This window comes from Talpa occidentalis, unplaced genomic scaffold (assembly GCF_014898055.3).
Source record: "Talpa occidentalis isolate TD23 unplaced genomic scaffold, MPIMG_talOcc4v2.1 talOcc4.2, whole genome shotgun sequence".
Taxonomy (NCBI): domain Eukaryota; kingdom Metazoa; phylum Chordata; class Mammalia; order Eulipotyphla; family Talpidae; genus Talpa; species Talpa occidentalis.
Window position 1 is genome coordinate 116795827 of NW_023602073.1, and position 25694 is coordinate 116821520.

The 25694-nt window shown below is 37.1% G+C and overlaps 1 protein-coding gene across 1 annotated transcript in view; it reads right to left on the reverse strand.

Moving 5' to 3' along the window:
• Positions 1 to 5296: 5296 nt before the first annotated feature.
• The window catches only part of ROS1 (ROS proto-oncogene 1, receptor tyrosine kinase), an 87251-nt gene continuing 66853 nt past the window's right edge, over positions 5297 to 25694 (reverse strand). The window contains exons 35-44 of the mRNA XM_037520973.2: positions 24673 to 24756; positions 21715 to 21850; positions 20298 to 20460; positions 18797 to 18861; positions 17755 to 17884; positions 15277 to 15374; positions 14836 to 15039; positions 13736 to 13870; positions 9799 to 9959; positions 5297 to 5607 (exon numbers count right to left, since the gene is read on the reverse strand). Of these exons, the coding sequence (XP_037376870.1) occupies positions 5297 to 5607; positions 9799 to 9959; positions 13736 to 13870; positions 14836 to 15039; positions 15277 to 15374; positions 17755 to 17884; positions 18797 to 18861; positions 20298 to 20460; positions 21715 to 21850; positions 24673 to 24756 (1487 nt within the window). The remainder of the gene's footprint in view (positions 5608 to 9798; positions 9960 to 13735; positions 13871 to 14835; positions 15040 to 15276; positions 15375 to 17754; positions 17885 to 18796; positions 18862 to 20297; positions 20461 to 21714; positions 21851 to 24672; positions 24757 to 25694) is intronic.

Genomic DNA, 25694 nt, shown 5'->3' on the forward strand with positions numbered 1-25694 from the left:
GCCATGTGGGACCCTCGCCGGCCGGGATCAAACTGGGCACTGCAGAGGCTGCGGACAGCTTCACAGCAAGATGCTCAACCACCTGAGCCACCAGGGGAGGTCTGTTTCTGCTCCCTTTGAACACCAAAATGCTTTAAATGAATCATCTCCTTACTGTCCCCACTTACTGTTGCATTTTCTTTTGTTCTAATTTAGCTTTTCCTACACACACACTTGTCAAGGTCAGCAGCTAGCTCCATATGGTTAAACCTGAAGATCAGTTCTCAATAGTTATTTTACTCATCTCATCAATAGGGTGATATATCAGTTAAGATCTTCTGACAAGCACATGTCAAGACACATGCACTTGGGCCTCTCTGGTGGCCCAAGGGGTTAAGACGCAACCTATGAAGCTATCCACAGACACTGCAGCATGAGTTCAATCCCCACTGGCCAGGGAGCTACCCACATGGCACAGCAGACCTCTCCTGACTCACCCGCTGCTCCCCTCAGCAGCGTATTTCAGTCAATCTGCCTGTTCTGTTCCCCACTCTGTCTCTAGCGAGTCCTCTCATCCCCCACACCTCTGGCCTGTACCCCAGTTCTTGTGTACATAAATAAATAAATCTTTTTTAAAAAGACACATGCACTTGAGACCTTTTTTAATATATTCCAGAAAAGATACTACATCCAGCATAAGAAGAGCAAATGGGGCTATGTAGGTCATGGCACTCCACAAACATGCTACAGGATCCAATCGTTTCTGCAGGAGCCTTGGTGACTTAAATGGAGAAATGATAAAAACCATGGTCCAGGACTGTGCCCACATATCAGTTGTCATGAGGTCCTCTTCTCTAGCTATTTGCATGGTAAATGAGCCAGACGCTAAACGCGATCTTGCTACCTGTTCTCTTAAGTCATTCCTAATAATATACTAATAAATGTACAGTTTCAGGCCTTGAAGAAAAGAAACAATTACCAAGAGGTGTAGCATGCATGCTTTGTCAGAGGAAATACCTGAGAAGGATAAAGAGGGGGAAGAAAGAACAGATGGGAATGCAGGCCTACTACCTATAAAGGAGAGAGGAGGGAAAGTTAAACTGGCTTCCTTTGACCAAGGAGAGGTCAAAAAGAAGTGAAGGGCACCTTAACATTTATCCCACACCCATAAAACCCATCTGAGGATAAGAGCTGGTGTGAGGCCGGGAAGAAACATAGTAATGAAATAAATTTTTGCCTCCTTTAGCAAACATTCACTTCTAGAATTTCACCTCATCTAACTTAAATATGAACCTCATAACAGTCACCCAACTTCTACTCTATCTAGGTGTGGGGAGATAATTCAGCATCACAAGAATCCTCTTGAGTCATGAATAACATTAAACCTACTTTTTGTCATCTCTTTTATGAGCTACAAATGAGAACTTGTGAAATGTATAGGAAAGGATGATGAGAAAAGCAACTGATTAATCCATTAAACATAAATACCTGCTTTGTTTAGGATTAAAAGTGTTACAGGACACAAAAGTTTATAGGACATCATCCTATCTTCAGAAAGTTTTCATTTTGAGTAGATAGATACATAGAAATAGGATGGGGGGGCCTCCCGTGGTGGCACAGCGGTTGAGCACTGGGCTGCGAGGCTGCCCGCAGCCTCTGCAGCGCCAGTTCTATCCCCGGCCACCGGCGAGGGTCCCACAAGAAAAAAAAAAGAAAGAAATAGGATGAGAATACATCTGGTTATCACTGAAGTGCTATAAAGACAATAAGGGCAAAAAGTAATTCGGAAAAGGGAGAAAAGATAATTGGGAACAAGCCTTTCCAAAAGTTGGAATATGAGCTGATCCTAAAGGATGAGTGTGGGGTCTCCTTGGTGGCGCAAGGGATTAAGCACAGCACTGTGAAGCTATTCAAAACCTCTGCAGCATGAGTTTGATCCCCAGCCAGGGAGCAACCCACATGGCACAGCAGACCTCTCCTGCCTCACCTGCTGCTCCCCTCAGCAGTGTATTTCAGAGCTGCCTGTTCTGCTTCCCTTTCTGTCTTTGGTGAATCTTCTCACCCCCTACACCTCTAGCCTGTACCCCAGTTATTGTATGCATAAATAAATAAATCTTTAAAAAATAATAAAAAATAAAGGATGAGTAGGGTTTAGATACGAGAAGAATAGGAGAGGTGGTCCCAATAGGCCAACATAGGGATAAGCAGCATATCTGGGCCTGGGAACAGATCATTTTGAATAAAGTATTTTCACCAGAAATAAATCAGCATTAATTTTACATATAAATATTTGTTCAATTGGTAATGTTAAATCATAAATAATGCTTTTCATTTTCAACTTAAATACTTTACTTATAAATTATTTCTTTTCCTTAAATTAAAATGAAGGTTAGATTAACTTTTCTATTGTCTTGTTTTTACCAATTATAGCTTCTGCCTAGGGGAACCTTTATTTCTCCCACATCTAATATTTTCAAGTCAGATTTTGCAGATTAAAAATTTAACAGGAAGATTTTATTCCTCTGTTAATACTTGGGAAAAAATAATTTTAATGAGTGCTATTTTTAGCGATTGCCAATTTTTTTCTATACATTGCAAATTCTAACTTTTTCACAATTATACAGTATTCATTACTAGTCATTAATATTTTATCAATAATAAATTTTATCTATGAAATTTTAGCCAGTCTTTTTTTATTTTGTGTTATATATTTCTACCAATGTTATTTATCATGAAATATAAAAATATTGCTAATCTATACTTATTTCTTAGTTCAAACATGATATTTTATGGGCCACCCCTTCAAATAGTCCATACAGGTCTCTATTTTCCAAACTGAAATGCAAAGGCATTGTCCCAAAAATCCAGTTCTTCTCTACATGTCTGATTCCCTTGTGTATTCAAAATAAAGAACAAAGGCACCTGGTTGCAAAAGCCCTGGTTGCAAGCAACAGCAACTGATTCCGGCTGATTTAAAAGAAAAGCATTTTGGGTCCTCCCTGGTGGTGCAAGGGGTTAAGCACCGCATTGTGAAGCAGTCCGCAGCCTCTGCAGCATGAGTTCGATCCCTGGCCAGCCAGGGAGCAACCCACATGGCGCTGCAGACATCTCCTGTCTCGCCCGCTGCTCCCCTCAGCAGTGTGTTTCAGTCAGTCTGCCTGTTCTGTTCCCCACTCTGTCTCTGGGGAATCCTCTCACCACCCCCCCTCCGCATCTCTGGCCTGTACCCCAGCTCTTTCATGCATAAATAAATAAATCTTTAAAAAAAGAAAAAGAAAGGAAAAAAGAAAAGCATTTATTTAAGGGATTTGGGGGTAACTCAGAATTCTGGGGAGCACTTGAGGACCGCACTTGGAAACTACAGAAATCAGGATCAGCTGCTAAAGGCAGATGATAGCTGAGCTGGTCTAGTCTGGTTATCTTGGCTACTATGGGCACCAGGCTTCAAACTCATTCTGCTGGCTCTCCTGGCCCTTAACACTGGATGTCAGGAGCCAGACCAACCACCGCTGCCACCATCATAGGGAAGCCTCACTGTGGCCCATTTCTTTGCACCCCTAGCTCTCTAATAGAAGCCTGGAGTTGGTGTGTCTAAGTGGTGGGGGGTAGGGCACATACCTGCCTTCTCGCTGCAAGAAATCCAAGGGCAGCAAATGGAACTTAACTCCTACCCAGAAAATTAGGTGGAAGAATTGCTCAACACTAGAAGGGGTATCATTGACTGGCTATCAAAAAAGAATGTTAAATGTCCACTAGAGACACTTAACAGTCAAAAGATCAGAGAGAAAATATCCTGATCTTGTTGAGCAGAATAGCCACAGCCCCTGGAACTTTACACAGGAGCTGTTCACACCAGGACTAACACATTTCCTCCCCTGTATTCTTCACTGTATAATTATCTGTGCAGTTTCTCAGGCAGGAGTCAGTTAAATAAATAAACAAAATTTTCTGAGGGGAAGCCAATATGCGCTCCTCCCTCAGTAGTTTATAGCAAATATTTTAATCAAAATGTTCTCTACATCTAGTATTTTTTCTATGCTTCTATTGATGTTGCCATTAGAGCTGTTGAGGTTTTCAGATTTCAATGGGTAACTGAAAAAATGATTGGCTTTGGGACTCCCCGGTGGCGCAGCGGTTGAGCGCTGGGTTGCGAAGCTGCCCACGGCCTCTGCAGCGCCGGTTTGACCCCCGGCTGCTCCCCGGCCATTGGCGGAGGGTCCCACATGGCGCGCAGACCTCTCCTGCCGCCCGCTGCTCCCCTCAGCAGTGTGCTTTGGTCCTTCTGCCTGCTCTGCTCCCCGCTCTGGCTCTGGTGAATTCTCTCACCCTCCCGCGCTTCTCACTGTACCCAGTGCTTGTATAAATAAATAAATAAATCTTTAAAAAAAAAAAAAATGATTGGCTTTAAATCACCACATTTCTCTGAAGATTTTTAAAAATAGTTCTCATTTGGGTGTTTATTATTTAATGTAATGTTAAAAATCACAGAGCTTGAATTAACATTGTATAATCATATATATTTGATTTTAAGGATAATTCAAAACTACAATTTTAAGCATTTTATGTATAAAATAGATTGAGCAAATAAAAACAATCTTTATGTTAGCAAATTTCCATAACAACACACAAGTCACAGAATGATTTTTATACAACCCAAAGATTGTGGAATGCTAAACTTTAGGACTTAGGGATTTCATGATCCTATTTTCAATATGATTGAGGTTGCTATTCCAAGCATCCAAAATACAAAATATTTTAGAGTAGTCATTAAAGACAAAATTTTTTTACAGTAATAACTTTCCAAATGTTTTCTTGTGTCATAGTGCTTGTTCCTTCTCTATGTGTAGAATTATTTAGTCAGGGAGGGAGGGCGGGAGAGATGAAGGGAGATATAAATATTCCTTTCTAAATAATCCGTAATTCCGCCAGTCCCCTAAGCATTCTTCTTAGTACCCTCTTTTGGATCCCTGAACAAAGCTATTTTGTTTCTAACTATCTGACCAAGATGTTTCTGTTACAGCCCAGACTGAATGACCTGAGGGATGTCCAGGGAAAGGGGGAGCAATGTCTCTTTGGGGTCTTCCTAAGCTTTCCAAATGCTTAGTGTTTCACCCCAGAATTCTACGGAAGTTTAGGCAATTGTTATGGGGTTGTCACAACAGAACACAAAAGGCTCTTGGAATGAGGAATTCAGGAACTTTCCAGTGTTAATTCACTGTCATGGAATACCACAGTTTCTATCAGTCTACTATGGTTTTCTTTCAGTAAATACTTCAAGGGACTATTTATCTCAGCCTTACATTTCCCAACAGAATTATTAATCAGACCCATCTCCACAGCCACTGTGAGTGAGACAGGCATAGTTCAGGCCTTCGGGCTTGCCAGGAGAGCAGTAAGCCTCTTGTTTTTCTTGGCAGATATTTTTGTCTGCATGTGGTTCCTTCTCTTCTTTCCTCAGACCACAAGATTCTGATTCCTTGGAGCCTAGAGGACCCTCAGAATTTTCTTCACCCTGGCTATATTCTGCAGCAAGTACCATGTAGTTTAACCCTTCTTGGTTCCTGGTTTCCATTAAAGCAATTGACATAATTCCATCTGAAGTCACACAAGTCATACTGCCATCTTCATCTGTAAAAAAAGCATAAAAGTTATTCTAGCATCTATTTGACTTTCTTTACCTGTAATATACAGGCTGTATGAGAACTATAACAATACCAACCTTTTACATTAGTTCAGCCAATATTTATGAGGCCCACTGAGGGAATACAGAGATAAACAAGACATGTTCCCTGACCTTGAGTTAGTGTAATCTTAGTAGGAGGGTAGAAATATTACCACAGAAGGTGATATGTGCTACATAAAGGAAAACATAAACTGTGGTTAGAGTGCAAGAGTGATTACGTCCACCACAATGGGTGGATCAGGTCATGAGAAAACAGCAAGAATAAGGGTTCCTGGGCAGGAGCTGGTGGGGCGGGGGTGGGGGGGGTGGGGGGGGTGGATTGCAGAATGGGTAGGCAGTCAGCATGACTGGCCCTCCTCAACTGCCTAATCCCCATAAGTAGAATATGGAGCCATTAACACTAATTGACAAATAAATTAAAATGAGAATGCTTATGATCTCAAAAGGCTGATCAGGAATGGACACAGGCCTGGCAAGTTTTGATGACAGATTTGAAGGAGGCAGAAAATGACATGAAATACAAATATCATTATCATCTCTGTCATTACTAACACTCATGGAAACCAAGCACTCTTCTAAACTGTGCACATATACAAATGTTAAAAAGTGATAGGGAGAAATATGATATTTAATTTTATATAATCCAGTGGCCCAAATTATTGAGAGAGTTTTAGAATTTCAACAAAAACTTAAATCTTTAGTATGTGTAACTAACTTATGTTATCAGCTGCTTAACTGCCATATCTTTAACCCATTAAGTGGCATATTGGGAAACTTTCTGACAAAACATGATTGATTCTTAATTATTGCCAGTTGTTAGGTTATTAAAAAAACTTTTAAAAAAGGCAAATAATTATTTTTTACAAATTCTGGTGCCGTATGTCAAAGAAAAATCATTAACTAACTACGTCTTGGGTTCACAGTTCTTAGAGCAATATTTAGTAATTTGATTCGGTAAAGCTTTCAGCAGGCAGTACATCTTATTGCCTAAAGAACATATGAGAGATGGGGGGGGGTGTTTTGTTTGTTTTTGTTTTAAAACTGAATAAAAGGTGTGCAAGTCCCTTAATGCAGAAATATGGAACAAAGACAGCACACCCTTAGTAACCCTCTCTTTAAGAGGGAAATATTAAAATACAGACATCCCAGTAAGACAGGGTATTTACAGACGAGACATATGCTGGCTGACAGGCTATGTTTAGAACAGCAGAGGAGCATTTAGATTTGTTTCCTGTAGAACGCTCTGGGCTGGTGAGGTGATGTTTACACAAATGTTTGGATGAAGTCACTGAGATATTTTTACTAGATGCCCAGATATGTTACTAATCTCTCTCTCTATTCCCACTCTACCACATTAGGTTAGTAGGACCATAGGATAAGTGTGCTATTATTTGTCCTTGTGATCTTAATGTTTTTTTTTTCCCCAAACAAATTCCTTCCAATGTCTTCCTTATCTTACTATATACCTCCAACAGAAACAATGAAGACAGGCCTCTTCCTGTTTTGCTAAATATGCCCACCAATCTACAAAGCAGTAAACTGTTTTTAAACAATTTCTATTTTCTTAAAAAGTAATATGGTTAGGCTTCCTTTGAAGGGGAATTGAAAACCCATGATTTCAGCCCTTTGCAAATATTTTACCTGTCAATCTATTTCTTCTTTCTTCTCTGTCCCTTTTGTTTAGTCACATCTCAATTGTCAAACATTTTAGTGACTTCCATATCTCTTTCCACTCTTTATTGTCATGATTTGTATTCATTTCAAATAATAGAATGTGAATTTCTCTTTTACTAAAATTATATTTGTGTTGGCAGAAAATTACTCATTTCTAGCTACATTTTCAAGGTTTGATGATCTTCTCTAAACTCTTACTTCATTATTCTGTAGATTCATGTCTGCTTTTCTCTTTCTTGAATATTATTTAGAATTTTGATTCAGTCTGCCAACAACTTTGGCACCTAAGAAACCAGGAAAAAATGGAGTATCTTTCCCAGCAGGCTATACTGCTATGTTCTTTCAGATACTTAGCAGTTAGGTATGTGCAGTGCACTTTTGATTGTGTACTTGAGAAGCATGTGTGGGCAATTTCCTTACCACAGCCATATCTCTATGAAGACTCTGGAATGGAGCAAAACTCCAGCCTCACCTCAGCGTATGACTATGGGCCAGTTTCTAAACCTCAGTCTTCCCCTCCATAAAATGGTGATATAATACACCTATCAAAGAGTTATTGTGAGGATTTCATGTAGTACAATGCATGACACATTAAAAAATGCTAAAATAAAATAAAAGCCATTTTTTTATTTTAATTTTCTAAGCCATTTTTTAAGGGGGTTTTGTTCCATATTTTTGTGTGAGTATTATTTGCTACTTGTCTCAGTCACATAGGTGACTTAGGAATGCAACATGGTAAAAAGATTTTCTCCAGGGATCATGGAGACTCGAAGCAGCTAAGGTAAAGCTAAGCTCTCAAACCTTCTCACAGCCATAATGGTATGATTTTTATAAGATGCCTGCACACATTAGAAAAAAAGAAAGGACTCCATGGACAAAGTAAAAGGGTTAGGTTTTAAAATACAAATCAACTGCAGAATCCTTTTATTCCTCTGAAACTTTTTTCTTTATAGCATTTGATCCCCCTTCCTTATTAAGCCACTCTCCTTTAAATTTCCATGACAATACTCCTTTCACAAACTCCTTCTTTCCTTTCTGGCTTCTCCTCTCCATGCCTGCCATTTTTTTTTTTTTTTTTTGTGAAAACCTTCATATATTGACTGTTCTTTCAGTGCCGTGCTCTGTCGCTTCTTATTTTATACACTCTAATTGTGTAACTGGTGATTGAAGCCAAAGACTGTTGCAGGTGGTGTCCTCTGGAGGGGGTGCAGTGGGATGGATAGCCCCAGGGAAAATTCGACAAAGTATGGGCCCAGGTGGAGACAATGGTAAGAAATATCAGGGACTGCAGAAGCAGCCCCAGCATTCAGTGTTCGGGATTCAATGTTCCGGATTCAGCTTCCGGGATTTCAGTGTTTTTTCGGATCTTCAGCTATTTGGGGTCAGCGATTTCTGACCCCACCATGTTGATCTTCCAGAAGGCTATTGTGGGCCTCTGAAGGATGTGGAGAGGCTTCCAGCAGCCAACCTCAGACAAGAAAATTTCAGAGGTTTTGCAAGTAGCTGAGATACTGAAACTGTTCCGTTCTGCTGCAGCTAAGGCCCAGCAGGGAGGGCAAAAACCCAGAGGTGGCTGAGCTGTGGGTGTGGCCATTTGTTGGGCGGTTCGCTGCCATAGTGGCTGTTTTGAGTGGCGCTTGTCTGGTGCTGTACTGGGGCATCTTGGCAGCTCTGTAAGCATCTCCTGTTGTGTATTCTGCAGACTTCGTAAGTTGGATCCTGGCATATTGTTTGGCTGCTACATGCTGTAGGGCCTTTGCAGCGGGAAGACACCATCTTCGGAGCATATGTGTTTAGGATGACACTGCTTCAGGTGAGGTAACGGCCGTTTTTGGCCTCAATAACTCTTTGTTTTTCTTTGGTTTGTTAAATAAATCCCATTATTTTTCTCTGAAGCTGAGTAGTCTTGCAATTGTGCATGTGCATGAAGAACTCAGGCAATGACCAATAAACTATTTGGGTGCTATCATTGGCCAATTTTTGTGCCCATTGCTGCCTTGTATCAATTGAATGGTCTCTCACCTGTATCCTTGACTTCAACTCCCTCCATTTACAGGATCTACTTTCAACTGAATACTGGACTTCTCCTCTAATTCCATAGCCAACTCAAACCAAACATGTATAAAGCTCTTCCTTCTCCTAGTCCCCCATCTTTGGAAGTGTGCTACTTTTAACCTAGTTTCATGAATCACAAGGATTCATCATGATTGCCTCTCTTCTTCACTAATTAGATGCCAAATCCTACAGCATCTACCTTTGTTCCTTCCAACTACACCTGTTACCATTCATTAACTCAGCTTTCATTAACTATCCTTTTTCATCTGTTTTGAGTAACCACTAGCCCTCCAATTTCATCACTTGCCATTTCATAAAATGTCTTCCGTATACAGCCCCTTTCACCTAGTTCATTCAGTTCACACTGAAGAGAAACCAGAAAATTCTGAAAAAATAGTCACACTTACCTTCAAAGCCTTCATTTATGACTCCACTGGTTGCTTCATCTCTGCATTGAGAAATGCTGTTTAAGGAAGCACTTCTGAATAACTGAAGCTGATCTTGAATTTCATGGAAAGTAGGTCTTTGGTCAGGTTCCTGAGCCCAGCACTGGGTCATTAAATTCCACCTGGATAGGAAGTTATGTAAGGGTATCATTTGACAATATTACTTTACCCACATACAGTCATTTTAGAAGGAAAAATTTCAGTTATTTATAATTGTCTGTAATTAATATAAATGAAGAAGAACCAGAACTTTGATTTCTATTTACTAATGTGCAATATTACTTTTTATAGTTACTAATGTAAATAAGTAGATAAATAGAGGGTTGGAAAATGTTTACTCAACATATGATGGAACTAATAGTTCCATTATAAAAGTTATCAAAAAAACTGAGATTAGAAACTTTTACATTCATACGTTGATATATAAAACAAAATCTAAGAATTACTTCCAAGACACACAGATATTTAGTATAGAACCAGATTTGATTGGAATGCTTTCACTCTTTATTACATTGTCAAGTTATGAGAGACACAGTTCCCACAAATATTTATAACTGGTTGATTAAACACTACCTTTAATAGCTGTCTGAGAAATGTCTTTAGAACACTCTTTCTCTTTTCTCACCATCATCCCCTTTCTGGTGGCAAAACATATGACTGATAACATATAAATCATTTCTCTCCTCCCACCCTTGGATAAATGAGTACTGAAGTGCCATAGAGAAAACAGAAGCTCTATAATGCAATAGTATTTTAAAGGTAAAAAGCGCGATTTGTGCTCTTCAACTGGCAATGGAATAAAATGAAGGGGCTTTTAAGAATCTAACATCCTAAAAAATGTATTTCTTATGCTTTTCAGATAAACTAATAATGATAACTATACCTTTGGCATGGAGGCCCTTAAAAATATGCATTGTCACAATTCAATATCAGGCATTATTGTACTAAATAATATTTACAAACACTCACGCATGATATACTGACAGGTCCTTCACTTTTGTTAAAATTTGCCTAGGCTGATTGTTCTAGTTCTAAACATTTACGTACTCTTCACATCTGAACTTTAGCCAAGTGTTTTAGGTTGTGTTTAGCCAAGTGTTCAGGTTGAAATTACTCCATTCAACATAGCAATCCTTTATTCCTCTGACTTAAAATTTTTTCTCAAAATTGGATAAGATTCGTTAACCGTGTCCATTATTATTAGTCTCTATGTGTATTAAAGTCCTTGGATTCATAAAGCAATTGAAATTCAACAGATGAAAACACCACATTATCTTTCAGTATTAAGGGGATGAGTTTCATAGGTATTTTTAAAAAGCACATAAAATACAAATTTTGCAAATTCCCTCACTCATTTACCCAATCCTGGAGAGATCAACCAGTAACTGGGTGCACATATTTTTAGAGGGTAAAATAAGATGGTGAATCTCATGTTCTCCCATGGTTGCCTCCTACTTTGGAGAGACTTCTAGTAATTACAGATATTACGGTGATACATCTGTCAGAGAACCCCAAAGAACTCACACTTGAAATAGGTTGCCCTTTGATCCCATTTCTACTCCAGAAATGGTTGTTGTGCAAACTAAAAGTTGTGCAAATTGTTGTTGTGCAAACTAAAAGTTGAAGAGTATACTGAGGATGGGGCTTTCCACTGTACATCCAGGGCTGTGGAAAGAAGGGCAGGAATGCTGTGAATGCCCTCATTCCATTAATAGCTGAACAAGCACAGCCCAGCCATCCACAGCTCACCTGGCCCCAGAGTGCATCCAGGTGCTGAGTATTTAAGCAATGAATAGAGGGCGCAACATGGCTCAGTGTAGACTTTCAACCCTCTAAGCTGGGCCTGTGATCTCAGAAAACAGGCACAAATAAAAATCAGTTTCCTCTGTACTCCAAGGAGAGTAGTTAATCTTTATTATGACAACTGAAGGAATGGCCAAATTGAATGGCATCACTGAGAACTCCATTTTCTAGCAGGTTGGCAATAGATCTTTAACCCTTCCTGGGTCTACTGAAAGCATGCAGTACTTGGGGGCAAAGAGCATTATTTGCTTTTTAATTACTGATGTTCAAATAAACTCCCAAAGCACCAGTGAAAATCTGGGTTTCCAGGAAACTATATCTTTCATAAGATTAGGGCAATAATATATCCAACTGATGAATTATTTATAAAGATAAGATTATATAAAATATGATTTTTTCCACTTACGAACAAATACTTTTCTAACATTCTTTTTTCCTTATCCTTCTAGTTGCATTTTTGCATAGCTTTAGATAGAGCAAAATTCAAGATAGCTGTATTTTTCTGCTCCACAATAGAATAAGTAGTTGTCTACCTCCATCCTCCCAAAACAAAAAATGAATATACCAACCAAATGTATGATTCAGTGATTGGCTCCTAAAATGTCTATCAAAAAAAAACAACTGCATAATTGTGATGAAGTACATAACCTCCCTTGGTTAGGGGTTGGAGGGCAGGTAGGAGAGTTGCCAGATAAAATTCCCAAAATATCATGAAAATTTTGTGCAACTGAAATTAGGAGGGAAATTTATGAGTAGATATACCATTAGATGTTTAAGAGCTGCAAAAACAGTGATGCTTGCTGATTGTTCAATAAAAATAGATTTTATACTTCAGTATGTTGGAGGTTTTTCTCAAATGTTACATAATTTCTTTTCCCTAAATTACAGAATTTTTTTTCATCTCTCCAAAATTATGATGAATTTATTTTTTAGGCACCACCACCAAAATTGTTCATATCTGATCTCCCTGTAAATATCCCAGGGGCTGTAAAAGCTAAGTCAGAAATACACATTGATTAAAATCTCTTTCTTCTTCAGCTGGAAGATTTAAATAATACAAAAATATTCACCAGTAGAGCATTCAACCAAGATGCCCAGTTCTTAATCATCTTTTGGCTTCAGTCTGAATAACCCTCTAAATAACACAGCATAGTCAAGTCTGTGCACTATGTGTGTATCCGCATACTGCTAATTCCTCCTGCCCTTGTCTGTACCACACAGTTTAGCACTTTATTACATGTTGGCTTGTTATCCAAGTGTTCCACGTGTGTGTCTTTTCTTTCAAAATGCATTCACAGATGCTGAAGAGCCATGGCTCTTGTTTAAACAGCTTTGAGTCCCATGCACATAGAATTATGCACATAACAAAGGAGATTATTATTATTTGTTTTTCTTTCTTTTTTGTTTTTAGAAAACTCTTGGGTAAAACACCTCTTGGAAAAAGCTTCAAAATGTGATGTCCCCAGAAGTTGTTCACAAGAAGATAACATAGTACTTAGTACAATAACTTGTCTTTTATTATTACATCAAAATTATTACATCAAAATTACCTCTTCTGAGGATAGCAAAATTATACAAATAGTGGCCAGAATCAATTTAGTATATCACTTAAGTCACTTTGTGTCATAAATATTACAACCTGCCTAATTTTCAGTAGTGCTATATCTCATTATCAGCTATGATAATGGTAATTTAACATTAAAACATTATATTCTGATTTAATAGAAACTTCTACTATGCAGATTATTAGCCCAAACATATCTTCCAAAACAAAGTGATTATGTGTGTGTGATGTGTATGCATGCTATATACTCACACTATACACGCACACAGCTTTCATTTATTTACTAGAACCCACCTAACCAGTAATACAGATGTATTGTATACTTCTAAATCTTGTTTCTGAAGTGAAATAGCATGTGTATATAAAAAGAGACCATCACACATTGAATAAATTAAGTGCCACACTTTAAATTTTATGTAACTTATACAATCTAAATTTCATATTTTATTTGAAAATATGTCAATGAGACATAAGATTGTTCGTGCACTTAATTTTATTTTGGGGGTGTTTATGTTAGCATAATTAACTTACAGATCATCAGGACAATTCCTTGGTGGCTCCAGTCTCCCTCCTGCCTGCACATAGTTTAAAACATCAAGATTGGAATGAGCTGGATAAGGCTGATGGCCAAGAGTTAAAATCTCCCAAATCACAATTCCAAAAGACCTAAGAATATTAAAAAATTTGCTTTAGTTATATGTACTTGAAATATCATGCTTACAGTAGTTTCTTTTACATAAATTCTCCTGGGGCTGTTGCAATCTTCTTTGTGATAGTCATTATTGAACCCATAGAAGGCAAATGGGAGACTTAAAAGCAAGTTAATCTCAAAAAAAAAGTAAAACAAGCAGCTGACTGCCAGCAACTCTTCAAAAGTGATAGGAAGGCTTTGTGGAGGCATGAAAACACGCACATGCACACTTTCACACACACACATGCACACACTGCTTCTCCTCCTTGATTAAAACTGCACTGCAGACCTTCACTACTTAAAACCATCCATACGCTGACATACTTATGGTGGGTGATCAAAAAGAATTTTATATTTTTCCTTCTGAGTTTGAGAGCTAGTATACATAAAGAGGGAAGGCATGAATAAAAGCTGGCAACACTGAGGATCAATTTTACCTCATTCCCAACTTTTTCTAGGGTCAGTCCAAATTAAAAGTTATTGAATTTAAATGTCTCTATTTTGAGCAACCCTACTCAAAAGTTTTGGGTAAGTAAACAAACAAACAAAAAAGGCCTTATTCAAATAATACAGACATTCAACTTCCCCAGGTCTTAATCTTTGAGATCCATGATTAATGTTTACTTATAAATTAATGATCAAACATTAATTCATAGGCACTAATTCCTACTAGTCATTGCTTTTACACTTTTGGGGAGTAATAACATATTTGAAATAATTTACCTATTTCCTATATGGTAGCAAAATAAAGGAGGGAGGAAAGTAAAGAGGTGAGACCCAGGATTAGTCCCACCTAGGCCACTATCTTTCATTGTAGCCTGAGGCAAATCACTTAATATTTCTGGTCTTCTGTTTTCCACAAAAAACAAGGATGGGTGACCTTTTATGATCTCTTCCTTCTCTGACATTGACTAGTTCTTCTGTGTCCTGTTAAGCTTACCAGACATCAGATTGAGTAGTGAAGAGTCCATCCATCAAACTTTCTGGAGGCATCCACCGAACGGGCAGTAGGCCTTCCCCTCTCTTTCTATAGTAATCATTTTTATAGATGTCCCTCGCGAGTCCGAAGTCCCCAATCTTCACTACTCGTGATGGACTGGTATAATCTTTCACAGAGACAAGGCAATTCCGAGCTGCCAGATCCCTATAGCAGAAACTATATTTAATAATAATAATAATAATAATAATAATAAAGTTCCAGAGATCACACAAGTAACATACAAATAACACTAGTAGAACCGCAGAGAAGAGAGACTCTTTACAGAAATTATTGGCATTTTAAAATAATGAAAATGTTTAATTATCTTGTATGTTTTACCCAAATTTTAGATGATTATTGTACAATATTCATAAGACCCTCGTATCCAGAATATCACTGTACCTGTGAATGAAATGCATCTGCTCCAAGTAGACACAACCTTTTGAAATATCTACACACAGGTCTACAAGGTCAACCAAGGTAAGTAAAGGACCATGAAACTGTAAAAAATGAATGAAAAATTATAGGTACTTTCCCCGTTTGCACAAAATATACTTGATATATTGTGTCACACATGTATACGTATGTCATATACATGTTTTAAAGGAATTTTTATATGGTTATAAGAATTCAGACAAAGAGAAAAAACAACTAATTTGTATACTTTCTATCAAAATATGTATAAATGAGATTGTATTTTATAAGCAGAAGCAATATAGGATTTTTATTGGAAATATCTCAAGGTATCGGGTCAGACAGACCAAGATTTGAAGCCTACGTTTGCTACTTTCTAGTTGTGGGGTTGCTCAAGTTTCTTAGTTCACTAAGAAACTTTCTTGTATGTAAAATGAGAACAATAGTTCTCACTGCATAGAATTTGATACAAGTGATGTAATATGGCTAAAACATAACCAGTAGTTAGTAAAGAGGAGCTGCTCTCATAAATAGTAAGATTACCACTTAAAAGTGATAACTAGATTATTTTTTTAAAGATTTATTTATTTTTGCATTCAAGAACTGGGGTTCAGGCCAGAGGTGTGGGGGGTGAGAGGATTCACCAGAGACAGAGAGGGGAACAGAACAGGCAGATATACCTAAATACACTGCTGAGGGGAGCAGTGAGCAAGGCAGGAGAGGTCTGCAGCGCCATGTGGGTTTCTCCCTGGCCAGGGATCAAACCTGTGCTGCAGTGACTGTGAATAGCTTCATAGGTTGTCCCTTAACCCCTTGTGCCATCAGGAAGGCCTGATAACTAGTTTAATTGTTGGCCCAGTGTCACTATTGGTTGTAAGTCAGTTATGACAATGGCTTGTTCCTTATATGAGTTTCATCTAAAGTGCTGCCAATACTCTATTTCAAGTCCACAGATGACTCTTTCATCTAAGAATCAGCACAAAAGACAGTTGAAATTGTACTATCTGCAATGATTGCTACATGGAGAAAACCAGTTGAAGTTTTTACTAGCATCATAGGGAGAAAAAAACAATCAAAGTTCCTGCCCTAAGGCTACATTCATACACTGTCCCTCCAATGCCATTCCCCTGTAAGTACCCTGAGCCAGGGCAATTACATCCCTGACTTCCCATGTCCCCAGTCTCTTGTGTTCTCATGAGCTTGCTTCATTGTCACCTGCTGCCTGTTGAGCCTCAGGCTACACCAAAATCTCTTTATTCCATTTATTCCAGTCGTTTCTCTTCTCACAATCTATATTGAGTCCCACCGCACCACTTGCAGTACCTTAATCTTGCTCTGCATTTCTTAATCTCTCTTCTTTATGCCTGCTGTCACTCCCAGAATGCCCTCCTTATTCTTATTCTCCATCCACATCCTTCACTGAGCATCTCAAGTGATTCCCAAATTTGTAATCCCTCAATTCTTCATAGATGGATGCTCTTAAATGCTGCTCCTCCTTCCTTCCCTGACAAGCTCATGTCTTGTCCATAAAGTAGGAAGAATCCTTATCTTCTAGGATTCAGCATTGCTATGTTCCCACTCAACAGCACCAAGGTCTGGTAACTAGCTGGGTCTTACTACCAGGAATCAGTCCCCTTGCAACCTTGTTCATGTCCACTAGACACTGGTCTCATGACCTATGTCTGAGTCTCTGAAGGGTATGCTAACTAGTTCACTGGTCTCTCTGAGTAGAATGCTGCTCTGCCCTTGACAAAACCTACTCTGCTCTAAAGATTTCCTTTGCCTAAAACCCTGCTCCTGGACTACAACCTAGTGGCTAGTAACCTCTTTCCTGCTAATGGATTTTTTAGAATATCACCTGCCTGCCTGCCAACCTGGGTCTCTAACCATCACTGTACCAGGTACTGGTGTTGACACTGGAGAAAGAAAAGAGGATGAACTGGGGCTGTAGGCAGAACTATAGAACTTGCAAGACTTGCTAAAATGGTTGTAGGGGAAGAAAAAGCAAGAAACTGAATGAAATGGAGCAGCAATATACAATCAAGAATTCTGTTTTGGCCAAAATAAGCTTGAGATACTTATTAGAATCCAAACAGATATGTCAACTGGGTATGGACATATAAATATATAGTCAGTTAAGACATAAGAGCTAGAAACCTGGGACTGAGAATATGTGCTTTTTCCAATGCTACATGATCCCTGATTTCCAGAAAATATGATTCTAGCAATGAGGTCTTATTTTTCCACTAAATAGTAAAAACAATTTCAAATAACCAAAAATATAAGTCTAGGATTCTAATTGTCCTAATCTAATAGGAAGGAAATCTAGTAATTATTTCCACAGAAGTCTTCTAAGTTTCTACCATCAGCTAGAATAATAGTTTATTGATTAATAAATAAAGAAAATTACTAAGAAATCATAGGAGATTTGCATTCCAAAATAAATTCTGTGGGCCCCTTTCCTACCGTTGTCATGCGAGCTTTACGTAAGTAGGTAAGAAGGTCTCCTCCTTCCATCAATTCGAGGATAATGTACTGGGGTTCATTCAGCAGACAAACTCCAAGCTGCTTCAGAATGTTCGGATGATTAAACTTGCTAAAAGGTGGAAAGAGAGACAGGTGAGATGACAGGATAGCAACAGAAGCCCTAACTGAGGGGACCTGAATGGAATAGATCAATTTTTTTATCCAGAGACTTCTTCAAACCCCAGATGTTTTTTTCTCTAAGCCTCCTTTTCCAGGTTCTGGTCTACAGACTGGGCTTAAGGAGGTAATATGGCAACCCCTAGTGGCCAATGCATATGTATTGTAGAGGCTGATTTTTAGGAGAAATTTTATATTAAGAATTTTGTGTTTGGGGAAAGAAAGTTATTTTTTAAATAAATGTATGTCCTCAAATGATACTTGAAAAAATTATGCTTTTCATCATCAAATTACAAAATAACATTCTCTCCCTTTTAGAAAAGCAACTCAGACATGCCCAGTGTGGCTATACTCTTTTCTCAAAAGTCAAAGCAAGTAAGCCCAAATTTAATTAGATTCCACAGCTTAGGATCCCTTGGGTCTTCCCTTAATGCTGTCCACAAGCAATTTTCATGACCATAAAATGATTCGAGTCTTGAAGACAAGTTTACCAATATTAAGGATCTTTTCATTGACACTGTGACTAAAAGAACTCTCTCTTAGTTGATCTTCTTGACATAAATTCACACATAAATATAAGCATATTTAAAGATGAGCATCTTTAGAATTCACTTGCAAAATATAATTTTTACTAAAAAAAAAAAGGAGAAACTTTTTGCCTGAGGACTGCCTGCACCCAGGCTCAGAAGACTGACTTCTACAGAACACTAGGTTCTACAAACATGTTTTCATTGAAACAACAGTCATTCTTGTTTTGGGCATGAGCTGTTATGTTGAGTCATTTTGAATGTTAAAAATCCATTGATCAGATGTAAAAGCTTTCTACTTGTACCAAGGGAAAATTATTTCAGAGCTGCCCTAATACCTCATCAGATGTGCCTCCTTCAAGAATTCAATCTTCTCCTGGTCTGTGGAACCCTTCTTCAAAGTCTGTGCAACGTAAGAACAAGCCCAGCATCAGTATAGCAGATGTTTCTGTGAGCTCGGTGGGTTAATGGAGAAAATCTTTGTTTTGTTTAGTAATATTCACTCTGGTGACTGAAAATAGATAATAGATAATGCACATGCTCTGTAAGCCTACTCAAAAGTTATTGATTATTTTTAATCAATAACTCCTGTTATTGATAGTTTTCAAATAGGAAAATCTTATAGATAAAAGATCTAGTAATATTTATATGAAGTCCCTCTAAATTTAAATTATAGAATTCTATAAATGAGAACAAAATTGGCATTTAGACCCATTTATGATTTTTCAGTTTTCAACTCAATACCTATTTCCCTCTGCTTCCTTGGGTATTTCTAACAATGTCCAAATTTGTTTCTTGAAATCAAGGTACTCAGTCCCCAACAATTGGTCTAACATGAAGGTCATGTACTGCAATACTCTAGTCTCCTTTGCAAGTAAGTGTTGTTCACATAGCTCAGTTATGGTCAAAGACATATGAGAAAAAAAAAAAACTGCTGAGGGGGACAGAGGTTTGTAGAAAACTTTTACTTTCCTGAACATCTATAGCTAAGACCATATTTTTCCTCTTCTTTGCCTGAATAAAGATGTGATGCCTAATTCTATGGCAACTATTTTGGGGCCATAAGGCAATATGCATGTGCAAAGTTAAGAGGATTTTAGATATACTGGTTCTGACTGACACCATACTCCAGCAATGCCAGCAGTCATCTTGATATGTGAGGAAAATAAACACTTTTTAAAATAAGTTGAGGTTGGGATAAGTGAAAGGACTTTTAAACAATATCACTGGGAATTGGAGAGAATTTTGTCAGCTTTTCTGATTGTATAGCCTACCCTCAAAGCAAAAAATCCCTAACAAGCAGTGATCAGTATATTACTCAATTACATGAAAGATTCATCATCCCTCAATGAAAAGAAAGTTTTACAAAAATCTGAGAGTATATCCAGGACTTTCCTAAAACCACCTTATATATACCATGATAAAAAGTTGTGTAGTAGAGCCAAAAAGCTACATCCCATGGAACAAATCCAGCATGTCACTTATGTTTGTACAACTTGCAATCTGAAAATAGGTGTTACTTTTTTTCCAACTTTACTGAGGTATAATCGACATGCTACAATTTTAACAGCTAAAAAAATCTATAACGAAGAATAATACTTAGAACACATGAAAATTGTATGAAATTCAAATTTCTGTTTTCACAATAACATTTTATTGGAACACAGTCACACTCATTTGCATATTGAATATTACTGCTTTTGGCACTGCAATGGCAGAATTGCATTAAATTGAATGCAATTTTTACAAGTTACATAGAACTGTATTATAGTTGAATCCATGTAAATCCAGGTGAATATGCTCACATAACATGTTAAGCAATTACAACATCCATGTTACCTTCACTGCTACTTTGGTCTCTCCACTTCCAAGTCCTAAAATGTCCACTGCTGTCCCTTCATACACTTCTCCAAAGGCTCCACTCCCCAGCAAGAGACGCAGAGTCAGTTTTTCCCGAGGGAAGGCAGGAAGACTTTCAATCTCCTCTTGGGTTGGAAGAGTACTGGAAAATGATAACAATATTTTTGGTCTTTCAAAATACATGTGGTTTGCCAGGTGGGTTGGTGTTAGTGTTAGGACTTGAGAGAAAAAGAATATGAAAATAAGAACTCATAACTTTAAAATACTGTAGTGAATTCTATGTAATAAAGGCATGTGGAATTTTGTGTTCCCATTCCTTTCCTCTTCTACCATCCAGAATATACCTTCCCTAGTCCAAATCCCAAACAAAACCTGTCACTTTGCTTCTAGGTACCTTCATTTTTATAGATATATGCATGTGCATACACTGCCTTGAAATATTTACTGTACCTTGATCTGTTAATGTTATCAGCTGGCAAGCTTTTCAAGTTGCCAAATTTTATTAAAAGCCAGTGCAAATTAGTAATAAATACATCTGGGTTTATAAGCTAAAAAGCTTTTATTTTTACCTGTTTCACACATCTTAATCTCTTATGTAAAACAAAAGTTACTATGTCTACCAAAACCAACTCCATCTTCATCAGGGTTTTAAGACAATTTAAGCTTTTTCATGTGGAATATTATGAAGAGGAAAATTCACCTGCATTTGAAATGCTTTCAGTTTTCAAAGGAGAATCTTGAATATCACATATAATAAATATTTTTTCTAAGAAAAATCACTTCTGAATAGCTGCGTTAGGTTGCTTCCATGTTACTTCATAGCCTTCATTTTACCTTAAACTATAAATTTCTAGAAGCAAAGCCTATGATTACAATTCTTTCTTATATAGATGATATTTAGCATCTGTTATCAAGAGACATATAATATTTTCTTTAATTATAATAACAGTGAAAGTTCAAATTCATCTATGTTAAAGAGGGTTTGTAGGCAATCACCATACAACATCTAAAAATGGGAAAAGATTGATTAACTAGCACATGCATGAGACATTCAGAATTCCTCTTTCTGTCACCTCCAGTTGAACCAATCGTTACCAATCACTGTCTTCAAAATAAGTATATATCTCCTTGTTTCATTTATTTTTGAACTATGTGGTAAAACACTTAATTGATTTATATTTTTTTCCTTAGGATAAGATATCCACATAAATTTGCCATAAATCCCAGGTCACACTTGGGAGAGGTCACACTTGAGAGTTAAGGGGAGGATGCTATTAATAATTATGTCAGGAAAATGGACATAACCAGGACAATCTCTGGCACCACGGGATATGTGGGCACTCTCTTTCTCTGCCCACTCTTCATCTAGGTGCCCCATAGTGATGGCCTTACGTACTGTATTGCATAGCAGGCATTAGCCAGTCCTACGCCAGTTGCCAGACCTCGAAGCTCGCTCAACTCTTTGTCTTCGTTTATGAGAACTGTCAGTCCTTCCTTGGGAGTTTTTTTATTTTTTAATCTTCTATGCCAGACTATGAAGGCAAAAGGACATAATTTACAAAATGAAACATTATTTCCTTCAGGAAATATTAGCTGTCCATTTTAAGTGTTTATGCATAAGAACACTATTAACAGAACAATAGAATCTGATTCACAAATTTTTCATAATAGAAAAACTATTAAATCACATAACTTTTTGATATCCTTTTTCACCTACTGCTGAGAATAATGTTTAACATATTTTTATTGCTATTATGAACAAGTGGAAGTATATTAATATCAGAACTTATTTCTCAAAATTGCCTGTAACCTAGAATTGAATAAACCAAAACAAATCTGTATAATAGTTATTAGTGAAACAAATTCATTTCTGAGTCCAGGTATGTCCAAGTTATACTTCTCAATAGACCTGGGGATGATTTCAATATAACGGTAGGTTTTAGTTTAAAAAATATAAAGAGTACAAGAACATATATCCATTGTTATACTCAAATATATAGAAAAATTATTGAAATAAACTCCACCAAGTGTTAGCAGTGATCCTCCCTAATTATGAAATCATGGGAGACATCTATTGTCTTCTTCACACAATGAGCAAATATTTACACAATTATAAAAAGTGACATTTTCAAAGATTAAAATGCAATTATGTCAATAAGATCACCCATCTATACTAGACTACTGACTCAGAAGTTGAAAACAGCAAGCATACTTTGTGAAGATGATCGTTAAAATTTGAATTTTATTCCATAGTAGTAGTAGTAGTAGTAGCTTCTGGAGCCAATGGGTTAGAGTTAGTGAAATGAAATGCAAGTGAGAGACTACCTTTGCTAATGTAGTCTTTTAAATACTGGTTTTAAGGCCCCATACGGCCTCAGTGACGCCAGTTATCATGTCACGGCACTGCCTTGTACATCTTATATACTATTGCCTTTCATTGTTGTTTAACACGTATCTCACAATTTATCTTTTCACATAGGTATGTCTAACCTTATGAAATGGCAAGCTCCAAGGTGAGCAACTCTATTTCAGTTTTACCTTTCCCTCTGTTGCCAGCAAAAGGCTAACATTACACACTCTATTAGACCACTAACCAAAGCAAAAGTTGTCAATGTTTATTTTAAATGCTAGTTTCACTTTTACATTTATAAGTATCACTGATGAAAATTCTCAAAACAATACAAATATTTAAATAATCGCTATTTATCATTATTTTAATAATGCAATCTTTTCTCATGCATTCTCACACCCTACTAGTAAAACCACATGCACTGCTACTAAAAGGAAAGAACTGAATTAGCTTAATTTAGTTTAATGATGAGAAAATACATTGATAATACCAAAATCCATGCTCAAAAATCCATGAGTTCCAAATGAAATAAAGACCTTTAAGTCCTGAGAAAATCAGATATCCATAGGATACCTTGGAAGCTCAGTAAGTTGTCTGAAATTATTTCATGTTCATTAGAGTTATGGTTTTATATTATGGTGATGTACAACTAGACAAAGGTCAGATGAAGGATTCTTCACATAACACTCCTTCCCAGTAAGAAAGCAAATAAGCAGGCCAGCCTATATGCCAACTGCCAAATATACTGCAGTCATATGCGTAATTCTGGAGAAGCTGGCTTAGTGGTACAAACATCAGTTGTGCAATGTTTAGACACTCTGGAACCACAGGTTAAGGTTCTGGCAGGGTCAGCTGAAATGTTTAGCTTTCCAATTTAGCTGAAGGAATTTCATATATTATCCTGTGGGAAGCTGTGAAAAGAAATCTTAAGTTTCAATGTGCTCTCATAGATTATGGCTCCAGTTTGGGGAAAGAATTAAGATTTAGAACATTTAGTGAAATATGGGCATTCTTTATCCTGAGAGAGTTATTAGTTATAATTTTTCCTTAAACTTTTCTTATTTATCAAAAAATTAAGTCACAATTTCCCAAACATGTACATGGGTGTTCTTTTCTGTTAAGCATAAAGCCTTTCTTGCAATGTAGGACTCACAGTATTAGCAAATGATGGTGTGATATGTATCTTATTATACAAACCAGGAAATTTTGGGGACTGAAAAAAGTACTAGTGATGTTTATGTTGAAACAACAGAATGAACCAGAATTGATGATCACTATGGTAACCTCACAGGACCAATATTTGATCAACCTTTGGTATTATCACTGTATTTTCTCATCATTAAACTAAATCTTTTTTTTTTAAAAAAAGACTTTAAGGATTAGCATGTTAGTATAAAATGAGAACAGAGAGAAAGCTAGCTTTCTGTCTATTCAACCTAATTATTCTGCTTTCCTGGTCATTTATAAATGAGCCAGGATTTGAAATAAGCAGAACAGATGTCTGAAAGTAAGAGTGGATCGGCCAAGCCAGAAATGGATCTTCTGTTAAGAGGCCCTGCTCATTCTACCAGGCTGTCTGCCTGGAGACACAAACTATCCCAACCAAGGATTGTCTCTGGTATCCCACTAATCCCACACTTTTTCTATACCGACTTATTTTTCTTTTACTTATCCCAAACTATAAATAACAAAACTCTTGTTGCATTACCAGTCAGAAGTAAATATTGTTTTAACAAAGTCCGTGCCTGGGAAAGTAGTTTTATCTAGTTTTGTGCCATGAAGTATAAATAAAGATATGTTTATCATAAAATAGTTACCCCTAATTCAGAAAACAATTCACAGAAGTTAGTGTTTATAAAATTATAGCCAAAGGTGATATTGTGAAGTTTAGGAATTTATTTCAAGTGTGGGGGGGGGGGTTAAATAAACTAAGATAAACTAAGATAAATTAGGGTGATCAAGTAAACAGTTTATTACTTATTTAAAAAAATCTATTATACTTACCAAAGATCAGTGGGATTGTAACAAGCAGAAATATTCCAATGAAAATAGTAAGTATAAGACTTGTTTCTGGTATCCAAAAACCATCTAATGAAATAAATGAGAAAAAATTAATGTACAGACTAAAGCTAGATAGTCCTAGTGATATGCCACATACACCAGGATGAGCTCCTGTAAATATACTAGCACTATTTCCTACCAGATATTTGCAAACCACTTGGTAAAGCTTGAAGCCTCCGCCCCTACTCCCCCGCTCCCCGTAAATACCAGTTCTATGGCATGCAGCAGTGGTAGTGTAACCTACCCAGTAGACAGGGTAGGCAATAAAGTATTTGTCTTCCAAAAAAAAATAAATAAATAAACCAGGTAGCTTGAAATCTATGGTGATAGTATTTATATAAGTATACATGAGAAATCAAAATCAAGGTTTTCTTTCTTTTTTCCAAAAAACTGGTTTAGCAACACATATTGGGATATATACATGCAGCCTTCTACATTAAAGTGACAGGGAAAGCATGTCTGTATAATCTTTTCAATGGATATGACAAAGACATCTTGGTCTTCACATATTCTATAGTTGGGGTTATTATTTCTTCTATAATATCTTCAAACACATTGAATCTCTTCAAATACATTTGATGGGATTCAAACTGAGAAATGTGCAAATGAAAACATGAATCCTTCTCTTAGGTTGTTTCAGTTGAGTAGAAGAGACAAGAGGCTGCTTGGTGAACTGCTACACAGGCCAGACCTTGCTACAGTTTGAGTATGTAACACCCCTGAGCAAAGAGTTCCTTACATTTAAAGAAGAATAATATTATATAGAGATTTGGATATAGCCTGCAAAACCTAAAATATTTACTATTTAATTCTTTTCAGGAAGAGTTTGTTAAGTTCTTACCCAGATAACTAACTATAATTCAAATAAGACTAAGTTTTAAGCAGAATTACAGAGTGAAACTAATTCATATTGCCCATGGAATATCAGTTAAACTTCAATGAGGGATCATTTAAGTTATGCCTTG